The sequence below is a fragment of the Sinohyriopsis cumingii genome, chromosome 8, assembly GCF_028554795.1.
Source record: "Sinohyriopsis cumingii isolate HCF-2022 chromosome 8, ASM2855479v2, whole genome shotgun sequence".
NCBI classification, from domain to species: Eukaryota; Metazoa; Mollusca; class Bivalvia; order Unionida; family Unionidae; genus Sinohyriopsis; species Sinohyriopsis cumingii.
Window position 1 is genome coordinate 103,263,276 of NC_142968.1, and position 22,722 is coordinate 103,285,997.

A 22,722-nucleotide genomic window follows, 5' to 3' on the forward strand; every position below is an offset into this window, starting at 1 on the left:
AGTAGGGCCTTTAGAATGGAAAGTCTTCAGTAGTGTTGACATGACATTTATTTGGGCCTTCAGAATGGAAAGTCTTCAGTAGTGTTGACATGATAGATTTAGTAGGGCCTTCAGAATTGAAAGTCTTCATTAGTGTTGACCCTGACACATTTACTAGTGCCTTCAGAATGGAAAGTCTTTAGTAGTGTTGACCTGACACATTTAGTAGTGCCTTCAGACTGGAATGTCTTTAGTAGTGTTGACCTGACACATTTAGTAGGGCCTTCAGAATTTAAAGTCTTCAGTAATACTGACCTGACACATTTAGTAGGGCCTTCAGAATGGAAAGTCTTTAGTAGTACTGACCTGACACATTTAGTAGGGCCTTCAGAATGGAAAGATTTCAATAGTGCTGACCTAACACATTTAATAGGGCCTTCAAAATGGAAAGTCATATCAACATTGGGTCTTCACTGTAAAATTCCTTGTGATGTCTGGATGATCTTAGATGGAAATTCAAAATGACAACCACAGTGGCAATCTTGCTGCTACTTCTCGCTGGAAAGTCATATCTGCATTAGATTTCCCAAGAGGACTTCTAATGATGTTCTAAATAGAAATGGTGCCAATCTGACATCCATTGTTGCCACCATGGCAGTCATATTGACAATATTTCTGTTGCTACTTCTTGTAAACAGAAAGTCATTTTAACATGTTTTCACCAAAATTCTAATAATGATATATAGTTCCAAGGTCCTGAATTAAAATAGGCCCATTCTGACCTGAAATTTGGTCACCATGTTGGCCATTTTGAGACCATATCATTACTCCTTTTAAATGTAAAGTCATATTAACACCAGAAGACATATTATGGTGTCTAATTGGTCCAGAATGAAAATGGTGCAGATGCAACAGCCAATATCACCACTATGACAGCCATTTTGAAAAACTTTTTATTGTGACTCCTCTAGAATTGATAGGGTTTTCACATGAAGACTTCTTATGATATTTAGTTGGCCTTAATATAAATGGTGCCAATCTTGTATCCAGTACAGCTTGCATGATGGCCATCTTGAAAATCTTAATATCACCACTCCTGTTGCATGCTGGTATTCACATGGGGAATAAATTAACATTGCAATTGCTACAAGTCAAATATAAATTCAGTAGGATTAAATGTGTGTGTGTGTGTGTGTGTGTGTGCATGTGTGTTTGTGTTTGTGTTTGATGTATTAGTGTTCATCACACACTCACTAGAGACTGGATGTTCCTGGTGTTCAGACTTCTCTACTGGATTTCTGAGTGAATCCTGGTCAGAATTAGGACAAAGTATGTTGATAAGTTTGCAGTACATGCGAAGAATTATTTCTCCAATCCACCCACCCAATTTTTTTCACTGATGTACTTCACAAAGTAAAACTCTGCTGACCAGGAGTTCTGAATCTTATTTTTGTTGGACTTTGCTCATAGCTAATTGCTTCAAAATCAGCTAATAAAATGAATAACACTTGAATCCTATTCTTACACTTTAAATGATTATGCTTTGCATTTTATATATGCAGTAAAAATCCGACTTCTTTGTATTTTAATTGCCACTATTTAAACTGTCAAAAAAGTTAGTTTTACATCAGCTCCAATCATGACTAGTTACCATTTATACATACTACATGTGATGGGCGAGTACTGAAGGAAGTGTCTATTCACATGGCCACTGTGTAGCTACTTTTGAAAAAACAATTTACACAGTGATAAGTAAATGAATTATGGATGAGTCTTAAATAGTCCAATTATTGTTTCCAAGTTTAAAAGAAAAATATGTGCTTTCTACTGTATAAAACACTGACATGTCTGGATATACAGTGTTTGCATGAAATTATTGTTAGATTTTGCATGTGTTGGTCACAAGGCTAATGCCTTAACAACTAAACCACTGTAGCTCTTGAATTAATAGAACAAGCAGTGCACATTATGGCAGATCTGGCCCAGTGCATTATGTTCTGGTAGAATCTGACCTGGTAAATTATGTCATGGCAGACCAGGCCTGGTGCTTTGTGTTATGTCAGACTCCCAGTGCAATATGTTATGGCAGACCAGGCCTGGTGTATTATCTATGTCTGGTACATTATGTTATGGAAGACCAAGCCTGGTGTATTAAGTTAAGGCAGTTTATGCCTGGTACATTATGTTATGGCAGACCAGGCCTGTTGCATTATGTTATGGCAGACCATGCCTGGTGCATTACATTATGGCAGACCAGGCCTTGTGCATTATGTTATGATAGACCCGGTCTGGTGTTTTGTTATGGCAGACCAGGACTGTTGCATAATGTTAAGGCAGATCAAGTCTTCAGATCATAAAACTATTGCCTTGTCTTTGAGATAGAGTTTCACTCTAAGTCACTCAAAAGTGGCATTGGTGTGACTGGTTGACACAAAATCTCAGTCTCATACATTATCTGATTTTCAGGCCTGGATCTGCAAGTTTTGCAAGCAGATTTCTAGGCCAGGATCTACATTTCTTGCAAGCAGATTTCCAGACCTGGATCTACAATTTTTGCAAGCAGATTTCCATCTTCGGATCTACAATTTTTGCAAGCAGATTTTAGGCCTAGATGTACAATTTTTGCAAGCAGATTTCCAGGCCTGGATCTACATTTCTTGCAAGCAGATTTCCAAGCCTGTGTCTACATTTCTTGCAAGCAGATTTCTAGGCCTGCCTCTACAGATTTTGCAGACAGATTTTCAGGCCTGGATCTACAATTTATGCAATTAGATTTCCAGGCCTGGATCTACAGTATTTGAAAGCAGATGTGGACATAGGAACCAGTAATTAATTATATTCAAAGATTTCTTGCCATTTACTATTTTATGTTTCATTATAGTACCCATGATTGGAAAAAGGTCTGAAATGGACACACTTGAGTTTTCATCTTATAATTTACCATAAATAAAAGTTAGCATTCTGAGGAAATTGGTTTCCAAATGGCAGGACATGAGAGATAGAAATGGGTAATCATGGATTTCTTTTACAGGTCAGAGTTTAAGTATTGGATAGCCCAGCAACTAAGGTCCTTCTAAAGACAGCTAAGGCCCTTCTAAATACAACTAAGGCCCATCTAAACGCAACTAAAGCCCTTCTAAACACAACTAAGACCCTTCTAAACACAACTAAGACCCTTCTAAACACAACTAAAGCCCTTCTAAACACAACTAAGACCCTTCTAAACACAACTAAGACCCTTCTAAACACAACTAAAGCCCTTCTAAACACATCTAAGACCCTTCTAAACACAACTAAAGCCCTTCTAAACACAACTAAGACCCTTCTAAACACAACTAAAGCCCTTACAAAGACAACTTAGGCAATTCTAAACACAACTAAGGCTCTTCTAAATGCAACTAAAGCCCTTCTAAACACAACTAAAGCCCTTCTAAACACAACTAAAGCCCTTCTAAACACAACTAAAGCCCTTCTAAACACAACTAAGACCCTTCTAAACACAACTAAAGCCCTTCTAAACACAACATAAGCCCTTCTAAACACAACTAAGACCCTTCTAAACACAACTAAAGCCCTTCTAAACACAACTAAAGCCCATCTAAGCACAACTAAAGCCCGTCTAAACACAACTAAGACCCTTCTAAACACAACTAAAGCCCTTCTAAACACAACATAAGCCCTTCTAAACACAACTAAGACCCTTCTAAACACAACTAAAGCCCTTCTAAACACAACTAAAGCCCATCTAAGCACAACTAAAGCCCGTCTAAACACAACTAAGACCCTTCTAAACACAACTAAAGCCCTTCTAAACACAACTAAAGCCCTTCTAAACACAACTAAGACCCTTCTAAACACAACTAAAGCCCTTCTAAACACAAATAAGACCCTTCTAAACACAACTAAAGCCCTAATAAATACAACTAAGACCCTTCTAAACACAACTAAAGCCATCCTAAACACAACTTAGGCCATTCTAAACACAACTAAGACCCTTCTTAACACAACTTAGGCCATTCTAAACACAACTACGGCCCTTCTAAACACAACTAAAGCCCTTCTAAACACAACTAAGACCCTTCTAAACACAACTAAAGCCCTTACAAAGACAACTTAGGCCCTTCTAAATACAACTTGGGTCCTTCTAAATGTGACTAAAGCCCATCTAAACACAACTAAGGCCCTTCTAAACACAACTTAGGCCATTCTAAACACAACTACGGCCCTTCTAAACACAACTAAAGCCCTTCTAAACACAACTAAGACCCTTCTAAACACAACTAAAGCCCTTCTAAACACAACTAAGACCCTTCTAAACACAACTAAAGCCCTTACAAAGACAACTTAGGCCCTTCTAAATACAACTTAGGCCCTTCTAAATGTGACTAAAGCCCATCTAAACACAACTAAGGCCCTTCTAAACACAACTTAGGCCATTCTAAACACAACTACGGCCCTTCTAAACACAACTAAAGCCCTTCTAAACACAACTAAGACCCTTCTAAACACAACTAAAGCCCTTACAAAGACAACTTAGGCCATTCTAAACACAGCTAAGGCCCATCTAAATGCAACTAAAGCCCATCTAAGCACAACTAAGACCCTTCTAAACACAACTAAAGCCCTAATAAATACAACTAAGACCCTTCTAAACACAACTAAAGCCATTCTAAACACAACTAAGACCCTTCTAAACACAACTAAAGCCCTTCTAAACACAACTAAAGCCCTTCTAAACACAACTAAAGGCCTTCTAAACACAACATAAGCCCTTCTAAACACAGCTAAAGCCTGTCTAGACACAACTAAGACCCTTCTAAACACAACTAAAGCCCTTACAAAGACAACTTAGGCCATTCTAAACACAACTAAAGCCCTTATAAACACAACTAAAGCCCATCTAAACACAGTTAAAGCCCGTCTAAACACAACTAAGACCCTTCTAAACACAACTAAAGGCCTTCTAAACACAACTAAAGCCCTTCTAAACACAACTGAAGCCCTTCTAAACACAACTAAGACCCTTCTAAACACAACTAAAGCCCTTACAAAGACAACTTAGGCCATTCTAAACACAACTTAGGCCCTTCTAAATGCAACTAAAGCCCATCTAAACACAACTAAGGCCCTTCTAAACACAACTAAAGCCCTAATAAATACAACTAAGACCCTTCTAAACACAACTAAAGCCATCCTAAACACAACTTAGGCCATTCTAAACACAACTAAGACCCTTCTTAACTAAAGCCATTCTAAACACAACTTAGGCCATTCTAAACTCAACCAAAGCCCTTCTAAATCTATATCAGCTACTTTCTGTATTCTAAGTGAGTTGCAACCAGGTCTGTCTAAAAAAAGTGTTATCTAGTTTGCCTAAAAGAATCCCTGAGCCTGCCAACAAAATATGGTATTTTCATTGTAAAGTTCTTGAAATACATTGGTAAATCAACAATATTCTGTCCCCTGTTGTAATTCCATTTGTAGGTTCATCCATCTAATGAAGATCACCTGATTAATTGAATCAAGAACTATAAAGTTTGCTTACAAAGTGAAACAAGTGATATTGTTTGGGAAAAGTACTATTTCAGTTCTACCTATAAATTAGCACTCACTTGTACTCCATGGATAATAATCCATCCCTTGCTCATATTGACATGGTAATGCATCAATGGTTTTTATATATTTGAGTACCTTTGTGATTATATGAAAGTGAAGCTAATTATTTTATTCAGATTGCAATTAACTTTATTGGTTTGTCTCACATACTGTATTAGTTAACTATAATGTCAGTCCAGCTGCAAACAAATGAGATCCGAATCTGCCATAGTATAATGCACCTGCAGATCAGGGTCAATGTTTTTTTTCTTCTACCGATTGCTCCTTACAAACTACACTGACCCAGATCTGCTGGCATATTTTGCAATGGCAGATCTGGGTCAGTGCAGTTTGCAGTTAGACTCATAAGCAGGTATATACAACATCTGAGAATTGGAATGCGTAAACCAATGACCAAAATGAAATCACATTTATAATTGGGACTAATTGGCCATAGTCTGGTGTCTTTGCCTAACTCAAGGAACTGACCCTTTGTGTATTAACTGGGAAACTTAATTGAGCTCCCTACCTTATAACCATATATAATATACCTATTGAGCATGGAATATAAGTTCATTCATGCAACTGACATTGACCCCAGGTGTTTAGCCCAATCCCAGGGACTTAGTCCTATGATCATAAATTTGGATCTTTCAACCATATGTACATTTACTGAGCATAAGAAGACAAACTTGTACAAGTATATGCAGCTGACCTTCACCCAGGGTCCTTTGTTACCCCCGCAAGGACTTTGCCTTGGGTCTTAACTTGGAAACTATTAAGATCCCCACAGAGTACTTACTGGGCATGGAAAGACAAATGCCCATATTAACAAGATATTTGTCCCTTAAGGACCCATCCTTTACCCTTAAGGACCCATCTCTTACTCTTAAGGACCCATCCAAGATATTCTAACTTTGGAGCAGAGGTCAAAATCAGTATGCATGAGGATCTGTGTTTTCTAACAGGATTCTTGTTACATGTACCTACTTGTCCATTTTAATTTTAAAAAATCCTATGTAATATCCCGTCAGGAGGGTCATATTACAGTTTTCCGCTGGTGGCAAAAGTAGTTGCCGCTTATTTTTATTTCTTTGAATAATTTACTGAGTTCAGACCTGCAACTTGTTCTAATGTAAACTATTTCTGAATGTGTTAGCGTGTGTTGGATTTTTAATGTATTAATGTAATAGTGTTTACTGTTTTACATTTTTTAGTCATATTGCTATGATATCTGCAGTGTGGTAGTTTATAGTGATGTCTAGCACTGGGGAATCATGTCACAGACTCTTGCTATCATGTCCCACCCAATCACATTATCTTTACACCAGGACAATCAGTCATAAGACTTAACTTCTGAAAGCTAAGTGCCAAAGAGGCAGCTGTTAGTACCATTTTTATAAGTCTTTAATAGGCTGGGTTTGAACCTGCAATCTCTCACATCCATTGTGGATGCTCTTAGGCCACTGGATCAATCAATTTCTGAATGGAAATTATTTGATCAGTCTTCTATTTCAAAGATAGGTATTAGGTTTAGTTCTGCAAGATTTTGTACATGGTAATCTTGATATATGTAAAACATACTATGTCATTAATTGAAATGCTTTGAATCCACAAGCTGATTTAAAGTTTGAGTTAAATTTTTTGTAACAGAAGAGAACTTTGAATTAATAAAAAACATTTATGCATTCTTATTTGGCAAGACATCATTAAATATATTTTGCAGATTTAAACTATTAATCTTTGTTTCTAAAACACATCCCCATGTTATTAATTTCTGACCTTCACCCTGAAGTTTGAGCCTTTCATATCTACAAATAAGGACTGACCCACGTTCAAATGTTGGTTAGGTATGTGCTTTGTCCCTCCATGACATTGCTAAATTATTTGAGTCTAACGTTATTCTACTAGTTAAACAAGGTCAAAATTTTAAAACTTTGACCTTGAGGTTATGTTTGTTTAAAATGTTTTTCAGGATATGAGGCCTGAGTCTGCTAGGGCATTTTATGTGACAGCTAATCTGAATTAATGCTTTTCATGGTTGGGTGACATTACTCACTTACAAATATAATATAAGCTGTATGCTTTTCATGGTTGGGTGACATTACTCACTTACAAATATAATATAAGCTGTATGCTTTTCATGGTTGGGTGACATTACTCACTTACAAATATAATATAAGCTGTATGCTTTTCATGGTTGGGTGACATTACTCACTTACAAATATAATATAAGCTGTGTGCTTTTCGTGGTTGGGTGATATTACTCACTTACAAATATAATATAAGCTGTAGCTTGCATAAGAGACAGAACCTTAATATGAATAAGTATCCTTTTCAAAAGAAATTTACCTTATTTTGTTTCCTTTCTAGATGATGAGCAAAAAAATGTTAGGAAACAGAAAATTATTATCAATAAGTTACGTCGCCAAGGACAACTCCCACCAGAAGACACGTATGCTGTATCAGAGGCGGACATTCGAGATGCACATCATTCGCACAGTCTTCGAGAGACTACTTTGCATCTAAAAGAACAGTTTCCAAATCTCACAGATGCTGAACTGCAAGTTTTGTCCAAAATTAAAATGGAGGAAAAGCATGAACCCTCCCTAAAGCATGGCAAGTCAGCTTCTGAAGAGAAGGAGAAGACAGATAAGTGCAAAACTTGGTTGGAGTCAGAACTAGAAGCAGACCATGTTATTGCTTGCATGGACTTGGAAGACCAGCAAGTTGTAACTGAACTCAGAAAGGCCCATGAACAGAGTTCTTTTCTTGCCAACACAAGCACTCAGCTGATGAATATTCCTCAGAACCCTACAGAGTTTTTCAACATTGCTGAAGGATTTGTGCGGCGAATCATCAAGCTGGCCAAATACATCGAGAGTTTCAGGCACATGGACAAGGATGACCAGATCTCTTTGCTGAAAGGTTCAGTTGTAGAAATTATGATGCTAAGATCATCAGTAAACTACGATCCAGTCACAGAATCATGGAACCTTAGTACAAGGAAGTGTTTAAATGTAGGTTCCTTATCATCAATCTCCACCTCTAAATCAGACTCAGGGTTGGCCATGTCACCAGATTCTACTCAGAGTGCAATGTTCCAGAATCTCTCATCACTTGGACTGTCTTTACCTCCTGGAATGGACTTTGCAACTCTACGAGAACAGTTTCTGTCAGGTCAAAATGTTCAGAGCAAATTTCAGACAAGTAACATGCCATTGCCATCGAAACAGATGGCAGCAGATTTGTTTATGAAAGTGAACCAAGCAAAACATGGTGAAGGATCCAATTCAGTTAGCTCAGACCTTCTGAAACTTTCCAATCCAGAAACTCGATCTCTTTTTCTGACATATTCCAAATTTATTAAAGCTCTGATGAAAGCCATATATGGTGATCTGACTTTGCTTAAATTTCTTATTGTTTTGTCTCTGTTTTCTCCAGATCGCCAGGATATCAAGGATAGAGATTACATTGAAAAGATTCAGTTGAGGTACGCTGTAGTCATGCAGAAATATGCAGAGTTAAGATTTCCCGACAAGAAAATGTTGTTCCCTAAAATGATTATGAAATTAACGGACTTAAGAAATGTCAATGAAGTGCACACTAAAATGTTGTTGAAAATGAAGCTAGATGAGATAGAACCACTTTTAGTAGAGATCTTTGACCTTCCTGTTTAAGGGAGATCATCCCATATCATTTATCAGATTAATGCACTCTTTGTATCATTTACACTTCACATGGTGTTGGATGTGCAGATACATATTAGATACTTGCCATTCCATGTTCATTGAAACTGAGAATACAAATTAGAAGTCATTGATAAAAGAAATTCAGAGCTCCGTCTTGAATTAGGGTCTCGTGTTAGTAAACTACCTGGTCAGAGTTCTGGAATATTTCATATTCTGCACTGAAGCCGAGTGAAGACTAGTACTTGAGATATATTAAAGTAGATATGACATCGTGTTTTATTTTACATGAGAATAAGAACATAGCTTGAAAATCAACCGATCAACTCATTCTGATAAAAAAATGGTGGGTACAGCATGTAATTTCCTTTTTTACGCAAAAGGACAAAAAAATTGACAAAGTCGTATTATGGTATATTTTCCTGCAGGAGAAGCAGCAGCATCCAGATTTGGAAGTTTCTTAGAATTTCCAAAATTAAAAGCCAAGTTGTATCAGATTAAGGATATAAAGATGTTGCTATAGGAAAAAGGAAGCAAAGCAGACAAGTCTTGAGAAACTGGGATCCATTACCATCCAGCCAGCAAAGAGTGAAGACTCCAAAGGTCAAGGTTGTGTGTATAGGTTTAAAGAATAGAGACCCTGGATGCAGGAACATGCACTTTTAAGAACTCTGAATGTAAGGATGTATTTTACATAATTTTCTTCTCACTGGAGAAGACTAGTGGTATATTTGAAAGATATGTTCAGTCATGTTTCCTTGAAAGGCGACCTTAGACATAAGATCTATGCAGCTATTGTACAGGATCAGTGAAACCTTGCGATCACAAGGAGATTCATTGGTCCCACACGTTAACGCTTGTGGAAATTCATTGATCCCCTGCATTAACATTGTTGGAGATTCATTGATCCCTCACATTAACAATTTTGTAGATTCTTTGGTCCCTCATTAATGCTGTTCAGAGGAGCAATGAAATGTGTTTGTGCGATTTGGATTTTTAACATAGCTTTAACAATTTTTCAGTCCTATCACTATGATGTCTGCAGTGTGGCAGTTTATAGTGATGTCTAGCACTGGGACATCATGCTGTGGAAATGTAGCATAATGTCCCACCCAGTCATATTATCCTGACACCGAGTCAACCAGTCCTAACACTAACTTCTTTGGTATGACTCGGCTGGGGTTTGAACCTGTGACCTGCATCCAAGGCAGACACTTTAACCACTAGGCCACTGGAGCGTTATGAGCAACAAAGTATACTATATTATAAATAAAGTCATCACATATAGCACTCCCTCACTATAATGCACTTCATTATAACATAGTTCCTGTTATTGTAAAACAAAATAATTCAGCATAAATTGTACATGGGTAAACAGGTTGTCGCAATAACTTCAGATCAGATTTATTTACTTGAATTCAAGGTCAGATTTATAATGTTTCTAGATTTTGTAAACCATAACACAGTAATAATTGCTACAAGGTGCTCCAGTATTGTTTAAAGGCAGCACCATTTACATGGCAGGAACGGTCATGGATTCGTGAAAAGTATTTAATAGAAATACATGTACAGCAGTTTTTCATTGTAAAACCTTAATTATAAACCATTCCTGTTATAAGGCAGCCAGTGGCATAGATCCCATTTCAGCACATAGAAATGAAATTATGGATTTGATATACTTTATTGTAAGGGTGTCTCCATAAGGCAATAAGGCAGTATACTTCGTGGCTCCCATGGACAGCATTATAATGAGGGAGTATGTTACTATGTTCCAAATACCTCAGTATTTTGTTACTCCCATATGTTGTTACTCCCATGAACAACATTTTAGTGCAAGAATGCTGTTTCACATTGTTAATAGTTCATCGTGTCATTGGCTGTGTGGTTTTAACAAATTACAAGTGATGACTTTAGCTAGGAACATTTGAAGAAAGAATGACAGAGTTTTTTCTGTACTATTTAATGGAAAAATTTCACTCATTAGAGAACTTTTGGAGAATGGCACTACTTTCCATCTCACCCTATTAGTTACAGAACCTAAATAATAATAATAATAAGTATTATAATAATAATACCAGAACAGCAACAACATTTGTAAAGTTTTGCAGACTACATATTACCTAAGATAATGCAGATCTTGTAAGTAATGATACTGTACTCCCTCACTATAAGACCTTTATTATAAATTGGTCTCACTGTAATGCAGTGCTGTGGCTTTCATGGACAGTGTTATGATGAGGATACAATATATCATGTCTGGTTCTCACAAACAATTATAATGAAGGTATTCTATATCATATTCTTAATAAGGCAATACACAATATGGTTCTCACAGTGTTATAATTAGGGCATATGGTATAATGTATTTCATTATAAAGCAGCATATTTTATGACTCTCATATGAGGGTATAATGTACTACATATTTTGTTATAACGAGTGTATTATATGGCTCCACATATTGTGTTATAATGAGGGAATACTGTAACATGTATTTCATTACAAGTCACTCTTACTGTAAGGCTGTATACTATTTGGTGCCATGGGCATCATTATAATGAGGGTATAGTGTATCATGTATTTCATTACAAGCCAGTCTCCATACAAGGCAATAAATTATGTTGCTCCCTCGGAATGAAGGAGTACTGTATCATGTACTTCATTATAGGGCAATCTCACTATAAGCAATATACTCTGTATCTTCCAGGTTCAGTGTTTTAATGTGGGAGAACTGTATCATTTGCTTTATTTTAAGGTGGTCTCATTATTACACAAATGTATTCTATGGCTCCCATGAACAGTGTTACATTGAGGGAGTACTCTTTCCATATATACCAATATAACTGAATTCTAATTAGCTATTATAGTGATTCAACATCACTAAGTTTTCATGCTATATTATTGTGAAATGTGGGATTTGTGATAATTTCTCATTTGGTTGTGGCAGACACTTTATATCACCCATTTTAGGATAGGTTCAGCACATGCAGCTAGAATCCTATTCCATATAACTAATAATATTTTGTCTCCGCTTTTTCTGCTGTACAAAAATGGGATGCATCTTTTTCTGTTATTAGAAGAAATCCCACAAATATATTTATTGGTGCATCTAAATTTTGTTAGAGTTTTAAAAAGTTTTATTTATTTTTCTCACGTTCAGAATTTGCAATTCCCGGCAAGAGATTAAAATAGTCTGACCTTTCATGATGTACATACTGTGTATTTGCCCAGATAGCCTATCTTGTGCTGGATAAATCATGTGTTAAACCCCATATCAGCAGTAACAACAATTGTGCCATTTCACACTATGATTTAATATGCAGTACATATCAATGCTTAAAGTATGTTCTGAACAACTATGTATATTCATATTATCTGTTTTAAAGTCCCATTCATTTTTCATTAAAGTGACTAATCAGTGTTTTAAAATATTGAACATAGATAAGGCCATGTCGTCACAAAATGTTTGCACATACCATTTGTTAAACATGAGATGTAACATAATTTGTTTTCAGAAAATATGGTGTATAACACTGACAGGGAATTCAAACTCGCAATAAATTAGATATTTCTTTCTAGAAATGTTCAGTGCAGTGCCAGTGATGGCAGCAGCCAGAGAAACCAATGAGGATAATAGAGAATACGATGGTCATTGATTGAGTGTCACTGTTGCATTTAGTGTTGCTAACAAGAAAAGAAGTCAGAAAAAAATGGTGGAACTGCCACTTGAAGGGATATAGACAAATATTTGGGTACAGTCTTTAGCTGAGTTTCTACCCAGAACCAGAAATACTGCTGGAAAGAAAAAGATTGTGAAAATAACAGTAACTGTTGGTGTAGATGCTTTGTTGACAAAACAGAAGCTAGTAATTGGTCTAGTTTTTTGGGACGCCATGAAAACATAGCTGGCACTTTAACATAACAGCTATGTCAACACTGCTGTGTGACATCATCAAGAAGAAAGTATGAGTGGGACATGAGAATTTAGAATGATTAAGGTCTTTTCAATTCATTCACTTGACTATGAAGAAATATTTTTAAGTTTTAACAGGATATATCCGTTTTTATTTCAAATCAGGCTACAAAATAATCTTGTCCTTGTCTTTTTTATTATTTAGGGAATATAATACACATGTTATTGAAAGGTACTCATATGAACAATTATTTTGGAAGGCAACTCAAAAACAATTTGATAAGTTTTCAATACAAATTCAGTGTTCTTTTTTTAAGTGTCTGTGATGTTTAACTATTATTATTTCTGTCTCGTATATTCAATTATTAATAATTTACCTGTATATGATGAGCACTCCACTGCAAACAGTGTAAAGAGAGGGCCCTGTTTTATTATATTCTGCAAATTTGTCCCGACATTGAGATTCTGCAGTATTCTGCTTATCGATACATCAGCTGATAACAATATTTTAGTCACAGATAAAGATGATAACCATGACTTGCCACCATACTCTAATCGATAACTGATGAAAGAATGCAAGAGTCAGATGCATTTTTTTTTAACACCAAAGCCTTGATAAGTTAAACATTTCATAATTACTTTTTCATAACCTTTATTTAAAACCTTTTAATTGTACTGCCGCATTTTGTGCCACTTTTCCAAATAATTAAAAAGAATGCTCACTTGCCTGTGCTACCTTATATGGGGAAAGTTCCATATTAAAGTTAAACAGATTTAATTTCTTTGGAAAATTACACTTTACATTTTCATGATTTGTCAAATTACCATACATGGACCCCAGTTTAAGGTAGCAATATTGCGGAGTAATTGTTTGCTGACTGATAATTTGCGTTTCATTTTGATTCTGTAGTTAGAATATAATTTATTTGATGTTTTAATTCTCCCTACTATTCCAAATCAAGCAAAAGACATAAAGAATATAACACTGTAACAAAACAAGGCTTGATCTATACTCCTGTTGGTACGAAATGCAGTACAGAGAATCCTTGTCTACATGCATACTTTTCATGGTGGAAAACATTCAGCAGAAAAAAATCATTGTCTACATGCATACTTTTCATGGTGGATAACATTCAGCAGAAATAATCATTGTCGACATGCATACTTTTCTTGGTGGAAAACATTCAGTACAGAGAATCCTTGTCTACGTGTATACTTTTCATGGTGGAAAACATTCAGCAGAAAAAAATCATTGTCTACATGCATACTTTTCTTGGTGGAAAACATTAAGTACAGAGAATCCTTGTCCACATGCATACTTTTCATGGTGGAAAACATAAATACTCAATATACTTGTCATTTGAGTACTACTTCAGTTGTATTCCAGATACTTTATAGTCGGACTGAAAGTCATTCTTTATTGAATTGTTTGATTAAACTGTAAAGCCGTTTGTGATTAAGCGATGAAACTTGGTACGTCTTAGCTAGAAGCAATGTAGTGCATCAAATTTGGACTTGCGTCTTCATGCTCAATGTCATGGGTTAGAATTTTACATTTTCCATCATGCCAAATTTGAGATCCCATCCTTAATATCAAGGTATGGCTCAATAGTTTAAGTTTTGCATCTCATTCCATTCTGCTCTTTAACTTTAAAGCTGTTTTGAAATGAATATCTGAAACTTTGTAAAATCTTAAATCGTTGCTGGAAGATGTGACATGTAGCACAATACGGAAGCTATTTCTAAGGTGAATGTCATAGCTCAGCATATTAACTTCATAATTTCCTTTTGACTCAGTAACACTGGAACTGTTGGAGACGAAAGTATGTAACTATGTATACATGTATATGTACATCCTCATTAGAAGGTATTGAGTACTTCATTAGGGACCTGTCTTGAAGGTTATGGCTAAATATTTGAAGCTTTCCATCTTTTCATTCCACTCTTTAATTGTACACCATTTGAGATAAACGTTGGGAAACTGTTTTGAATTTGCGATTTGCACTGTTTTTGGAGAATTTTTTGTTTTTCATTTTTTTCCAGGACTTGCCGTAGATTATTTGTTAAGTTTAATCTATTGTTTTTTTGTGTGCCCTTGATGAAGAACTTGTTTTGCCCGAAACGTTCGGAAACCGTTTTGAACTTGAGATTTGCGCCGTTCTCTCTATCTCTCTCTTTATATATATATATATATATATATATATATATATATATATATATATATATATATATATATATATATATACAGAGGAAAATTATCCCTCACATTGAGATTTGCATTCAGGAAAATAACTCTGTGAATTCAGAAATTACTGTGACGAGGGTTGAAATTAATGCTACATATCAATAGATTATTTGTGATGTGACAATGCATACTCGATATTATTGAAGTGTACGTTATCATTATTACTGTTCACTATTTTATCTTCCGGTGTGCACGTATATAATACATTTGGAATATATTTGTTGCTTTTCATTCATTGCCATGAGATTTTCAGAAATATATACAGCAGCCTACTCATATTAAGGTCATGCTGCTGACCAAAGAAGTGGAATTATTAAACAGGTGACCTCTTTTAAAAAGAAACATGATACAAATATGCCATTGAGGTGTTGGGCAGTTTTCTGTCATCACGGTATGGCCTTGTTGAAAGAGGACATTCTTTGTTAGCTTCAGGGAGATTATATTTTGATTTTGTTCCTCGAGGCCTTCCCCATCCCCCATCTTCGCTAGTCAAGGTTCCGATAACCCTATCTACACCTTGGCGGATCGAACATCGATATTGGCGCTTTGTCCTAGCGACATCTATTGGATTTCACATATTACCTCCCTTAGTATGTAATGCCAACTAACCAGTAGCGTCGTGTATTGTACATACGCCGAAAACAGTGGTTGCAATCGACCTAAAAAGGATACTTTGGAAGTTTAACATCAAAAGTATGACTGTGTACCAGAGGGAAGCCATTACAGGTGTATTTGAGTGAAAGGTATTTGTGTAAACACAGATCGACACTGTAAAATTGCTTATTTATCAGTCCTATCGAGTTGTGTGCTCCCCTTGTCCCCATCACGTAGGAACAGTGATCAAATTTGAACAACTTAATTTTGATTGGATGTTGTGGCTTACCAGAAGCTCAGAAATATCTGCTGGATATGCCGAGGTGTAGATACGGTTATGGGAAAATTGGCTAGCGAAGATTGCCCCCTCCCCCAAAGTTAGAGTCAGAACAAGCGAGTCGCCCAGCTGTTCAGGGTGAATGATCCCTTGCATATATACGAAATAGATCTATAGTTATATATGTTGCCTTTTTAACATTGAATGCTCAAGGCATGTACATATAGAACTCATATGCTGTATATGCCATTTTTTCATACCATGTTCAATATTAAATCTTGTCAAATTTTATTTTGTTATCATGGCATCTATATAAAATTGTAAGATCTCACCCATTATTCTAAAGTGCAAGGTCAGAAGATTGCGTACACTTTGTAATGGTTATATTTTTTGTGTGTGTTTAAATATAGAAACGTTTTAGATATTGGTTGTTTGTTTCTAAACAGATAAAAAGTACCATTTTGTTTTTAGTGAAATTAACCAATATTGCTGTTTTTGTTTTGTTCTTGAAAATATTGTTATCGCTGCTTGACCAGAATGGATGATTAAATCAACATGTAGTTTTTATATGCTAAAAGATTGCTTATGATGTCCAGTTGGTCCTAAATGAGAATTGGTCTCCTTCGATTTTAGGGTAATAGTGACCCAGGATATGCAACTGTCCGTGTCAAAATACAAGACGAGATCTCCTAACAGTTCTAAAACTTCGTACAATTTTAAGCGAGCATGGGCTGACACGTAAGCCGCAATGATGACATTTTCTAATTCGTCGGCTAACCAGTCTGACACCGCATATAGCCACTTCGACAGCCATCCTTAAAATCTTGTTATTGCTATTCCACATGAACGGAAAGTTCTGTCAGCATGGCGTTTTCACCAGAAGACTTTACATGGTGTCTGGTTGGTCATAACTAAATCTTTTTTGCTGATCTGATATTCAGTATGGCTACCACAATGACCATCCTCAAAATCTTATTGCAGCTCCACTTATATGGAACGTCATTTTAACATTGACTTTCACCAGAAGACTTCTTGCTGTATGTAAATGGTGTTGATTCGATGTTCAGTATGGCAGTCATCTTCAAAATATTGCTATTGTTGTTCCTCCTAAATTAAACGTCGTATCAAGACGGTCTCTTTACCAGAAGACTAATTAATGATATCTAGTTGGTCCTGAAGGAAAATATGATATGACCGCATATATGGCAGATTCACTGAACATTTTGGATAGTCATATCAACATGGCATTTTCACCAAAAGTGTTATAATGGTGTCCTGAATGAAAATATTGCTTATCTTACTTTCAGTATGGCTGCCCTAGTGATTATTTGAAAATCTTGTCACTCAAAAATATCAGATGATTTCAACACTCGGCAATTGAAACACTTGTTATGTCTTGAATTCCTGGAAATTCTATTTGGCAAGCAGAGCGCGAGTCCTTTCCGAGATTTCTTTTGGGGCGTGGGGGCGGTAGCAGCATCAACATATTTGTAAATATACATCGATATTTATTCATTAGAATTACGGCTACTTTTGTGGCTTTGTAAATTACAAAATGTTCATGGGCATACATTTTTCTTAAGTTTAGCAAATAAACTTATTTCGCCAAAATATTATTTACAGTAACCTATGATGTAATGTAGTGTGCATTCATTTGAACATTTAAGTTTTGAAAATTTAATCGCATGAATATGTAGCATTTACTCAACTCACGAAATTTAAGTTTAAATATTATGATATATTGTAAATAGGAGGATTTTAAGTGCTGATCTTTGCCCATTGTTCTAGTAGGGTCTTTGTACGGGTGTGTAAATGTTCTGTTTTTATGATAGAATTAGTTTTTAATGAATATTTTGTCGTGCGTGTGTGCCCGCGCGCGCCTGTGTGTAAAGCATGACATGAATATGGTGCTTTGTCTGATAGAAAACTTTGTAAACGTGTTTTCTTTGAAAATGTGTTACGTGTGTGTTTTATTTTCGTCGGGCAACTAGACTTGTTACATAGTGAATAGTACTCATGAATGCGGTTCATGCATCACAATTTAGTCTTTTCCAACGATATAAATTTCATAATGAATCGGGGGAAAATTTATTTTAAATTGTCACAGTTTGGTTTGATTGGTACGAGACCGTTGCATTTTATTCAGATGATATTAGGATAACAAAAAGGAGATAACATGTCTTCATACTTTTATTTTGGTCATTTCTAAACAGAAAAAAAATATTGAAAAATTAAGTGAATATGCTGAAGTACTTCACGCTGAGTACATTTATTGTTTTTAATAGGATCCAATGTATGATCATTATATTTGTAGATGTATCTTTTTCAATTTTCAAGTATCGATTGCTTCACATGATATTGTCTTAAAAAAGAGTACATGCCATTCCACAACCAAATACTCTAATTGAATTTATTGCATGAACTATGTGGATACTGTGTGGCGAAATTGAAATATTGTCTAGATGGTGTTATACAGTTATGTTGTAACAAGTTATGTGTCGTATGTAACAGAACACAATCGTAAATGTAGCTAATTGTGCTGGAAAATTGTTGTCAAAATATTTAAATATTCTGGAGACTTGGTATATATATGTTACACATTTACAGAATTGTTGAATTGATCAATATATTGCATATTTTTATGATAAAAATTACAGATTGTGGATTTTTTTTTACTGCATGGCATTTCAGGTACATGTATTTTTCTTAGTTATTGGAGACTGTTAGCCCGTATCCTGAACAACCTGCGTGTTCGAACATGTCTGTAACTCTCATGAATTTTGTATGCTGTGATTGATCTTGTGCCAAATGGATATGAAATGTATTACAGTATACGTACTTATAATCACGAATGTACTATAATATCCATTAAAACTTGGGAGAACATATTGATATTTCAAAACATTTACATCTTAGTTTCGTCGATAAATTTGCTATTAATGTAAACTCGAAGGGGGTAAACACACTTTTCAAGGTGCTCTTGTTCTCGTATATTATGTTGATTAAATTTTCTATGATACCGAGCACAAAAGTAAAAATATTAATTCGAAATATACACCAAAAAAAAAAATGCTCTACAATTCATTCTTTGACACTCGGCCAATGTTTTATCAATGTCGGCAAGAAGATAGTATTGGTAAATGTACAGTCACAGTATTCTCGCAGCCTTTTGAGCAAGAAACGCGAACTCGCTCTCAAATTTTATGCCTGGTGTTAACCCACCTGATTGAAATTTGTTATATTGGTTGAGAAAGCGAGTGTTGTATAAATCTAACTTCATTTTAATGTTAGTTACATGACGTCCAAGGGTTTGGACTTCGAGCTTGAAACTGATTTTTGTGCTTAAAAGGTTTATAGGATACAAGGCTAGGGCAGCAGTCGCCTTAGAGCTTGAGGATATCTACCTGTGCATACCCGGGTTCGGCCAATGCGGGTATATGAGAAAGCTTGACAGTACCTTCTCGTGGGTTGGTGGTTCTTTCCGGTGTTTCCCGAGTTCTTCCTCCACCGTTTATACTGGCCGCCATGTGTAGCCTATCTTGTGCTGAAAAATGGCTTTACCCTACAACAACAACAACAACAACAACAAGATCTTTCATTTGAATAATATTTTATAGCTTTAATTTGTTTGTTGACCGTCTTTGCAATTCATAGTTTCTATGAAGATTAAATTTTAGTTTGATGAGATTAAAGAAATACTAGAAGGATTGTATTTTAGGGAAGCTGACCGAAGTCTCCAATAACGTAGAGAATCGTATGCATTGAAGTCCAGTGTTTATAAATTTTTCCCGGTGAAATAATCATTTATTGATATTAATTGTTTATATTTATTACTTTTTTGCTCAACATTTATGATAATGAATATACATTCGTCCTTATCAAATATAGTGGCGGAAGGTATCAGGCCTCGAGACCATAATGCGGAGTTTGGGTTTGAAATGGTTTACTAATTGCAGATCAATTTAGGTTTGAAAGAGATTTTCTGATTGGCTAATAGTGAAAAGTCGATCTTAGAGTTTAATTCCGAGTTGATATCGCCAGTCGATATCAGAAACCTCGGGAATGAATGTATCTGTAATGGTTAGTTTACTATAAATGAAGCGACAACTTTCCCGACCAGTTCTATTTTAAACATGAGTGGGCTTTATCTCTTTAGTTTTTAGTCTAAAATCTGAAAGTCCTTTGAAAACAGCACAGAGGACTCAAACAAGTTCTCATTAGATACGACATTTATTACACGGGTTTAACGTTAGGGACAGATCATTTTATTTTCGGGGGATTTGGGATTTTCTTTCGAGCTGGGATTTTACTTTACTAGAAATAGTGTGAACTAATATATTTCATATATAGTTCTGTGTGCTTTAAATCAGAGCAAAATTATATTTTTCAATCAGTTGGAGACATGTTCTTAAATTGAGAATCTTTGGCCCTTTCAACGTGAAAATTAAATGGTCGATTCACTAGCTGTGGTGAGTGGGGTGTGGGTTTGGTAATAATGTCTTACTCAAAGATTATTTTTGTTGAAATTAAATGTCTAATGAACCGTTGAATGAGATCGTGTTTATCACAGGATTGCAAGGATATTATGTTACTCCCTGACGTTACCTGGAAACAATGTTGGTAGTTGATACAGACCATAATATTATGCCGTATTTTTAGGATGCGGACTATGATTTACTTTGTGTGAGACAATGTAATACTTCGTGCAACATTACTGAATGTAAAACAGCCTTAACAAGATTGCTCTTTGATTGAAATTTGACTGTTTTATTCTTTCTGTTCGCTAAAATTCATGGTAAATGTTGTTACAAATTGTATCTGGTTACTGTTAAACATTGACAGTTTTAGCCAGCTTTTATACTTGCGTATCATTTATGCGCCCTTTGTTTTCTTTTCCATGTTTAGCTTTGGCATTTTTCATGTCCACTGTTTTTATATTGTTGTTGTCGTCTTTAGTGAGCACCATGCAAAAAGGTATTTATATAGACATAGCGTGGCTGCCCATCCACCATCAAAATGTGTAATAAAAAGACTAGTGCCATAGGGTTTTTATTTTCCTTTCCCAGTAATAGGAGTCTTAATGTCACACGTGTAAGAATTGTGTTCTCGGTACCTTTCACACAGAGTAAATAACAGTTCGCAGTTCTCGCATTCGAGCAAGACGGTAACAGATATTTGACCCATTGGTTTATACGGGTAGCATTTCTGGTGTGGGATTGGTCTTGAGTTGTGCTGTGTCGCTTGAGTGTATGTCACTCTTGCCCGGCCCGTGCATGCTTTCTGTTGGGAGTTTTGGTCTAGACCAGAGTGAATACTTTACTGTGTCTTCTCACCAAAGAGTGTGTTTACGTCGAATGTCTACGCTTCCACCCAGTGAGACGTGGATTTCATGTAGGCTTTGCCTGAAGACATTTTTGGTGATACGCTGTCTAAGAAGGTTTATGACTTTCTAAGGGAATACGGTTTATATAAGAAAGGTAGACTACACTTTAAAGGTTGTATACGTATTATCTTCTATTTTATACACCTATTAACAAATTTTAATATCTGTATCTTTTTTACTTTTATCTTCCTAAAGTGTTTGCAATTTTTATTCCATGCATTTTGACATTTAACGTCTAATCTGTATTGTATAGCCAGATTGTGCTGCTGTGCTGGCGTAACGTTGAACCCATGTACATGCGATACAAATTGGACCGACCGCCGGTTCGTATTAAGCCGCATGTGGCTTAATGGTACAGCAGCTGATCCAATGAAACCTGCGACTGGATTCGTTGCAGAAGAGTCGCCTGTCGATCCTTCGAAAAACAATACAATGTATGCTGTCATGGTTGACTGCAAATATACAAATATAGCTGTTACCGTCTCATTGAATACAGAAATGGCAACTTGATGTTTACGTCATGATGCATAATGTTGATAGATGCTGTTAAATATATTGTTATAATGATAATTATATTGTTATTTTATTTTAAACTGCTCAATATCTTGTTAAATGTGGACGCCATAGGAAGTAAAGCTTCTGTAGAACTAGAAGGCAAGTTCTTGCCCTTGCTTTTGACATCCGTAGATACACTTCATGGAAATAAATAATTACCAAGAAAATTAAGTTAGTAACTTGTGTTTATATAGCAGATACTGATAAGTTCCGCTTCAAACCTATCTTTGTCTTTGTAATCTTTTTTCTTTCTGTCATTCCTTAATTCATTTAACGAGTCAGTTTTGATTAATCCAACTTGTGAGATGGCTCCTCTCTGAATGAAAAACCGTGTCAAATTATAAAGGTGACATGATAAGAACATAAAATAACAAGGCCAAGTTTGATGAATATTTGGGTATTTGTCTCCAAATAGGTCGATTTAGAACCCCCAACTAGATCCATTTAGAACCCCCCAAAACGCATATCTAGAGAAGACAAAATTGACAAAAGTT

The 22,722-nt window shown here is 35.7% G+C and overlaps 1 protein-coding gene across 1 annotated transcript in view; it reads left to right on the forward strand.

Annotated features, from left to right (window-relative positions):
* LOC149794269 (vitamin D3 receptor-like) overlaps positions 1 to 22,395 on the forward strand; it is a 152,436-nt gene extending 130,041 nt beyond the window's left edge. The window contains exon 4 of the mRNA XM_089968417.1: positions 7,948 to 22,395. Coding sequence (XP_089824543.1) covers positions 7,948 to 9,254 — 1,307 coding nt within the window. The 3' untranslated portion in view covers positions 9,255 to 22,395. The remainder of the gene's footprint in view (positions 1 to 7,947) is intronic.
* Positions 22,396 to 22,722: the final 327 nt, after the last annotated feature.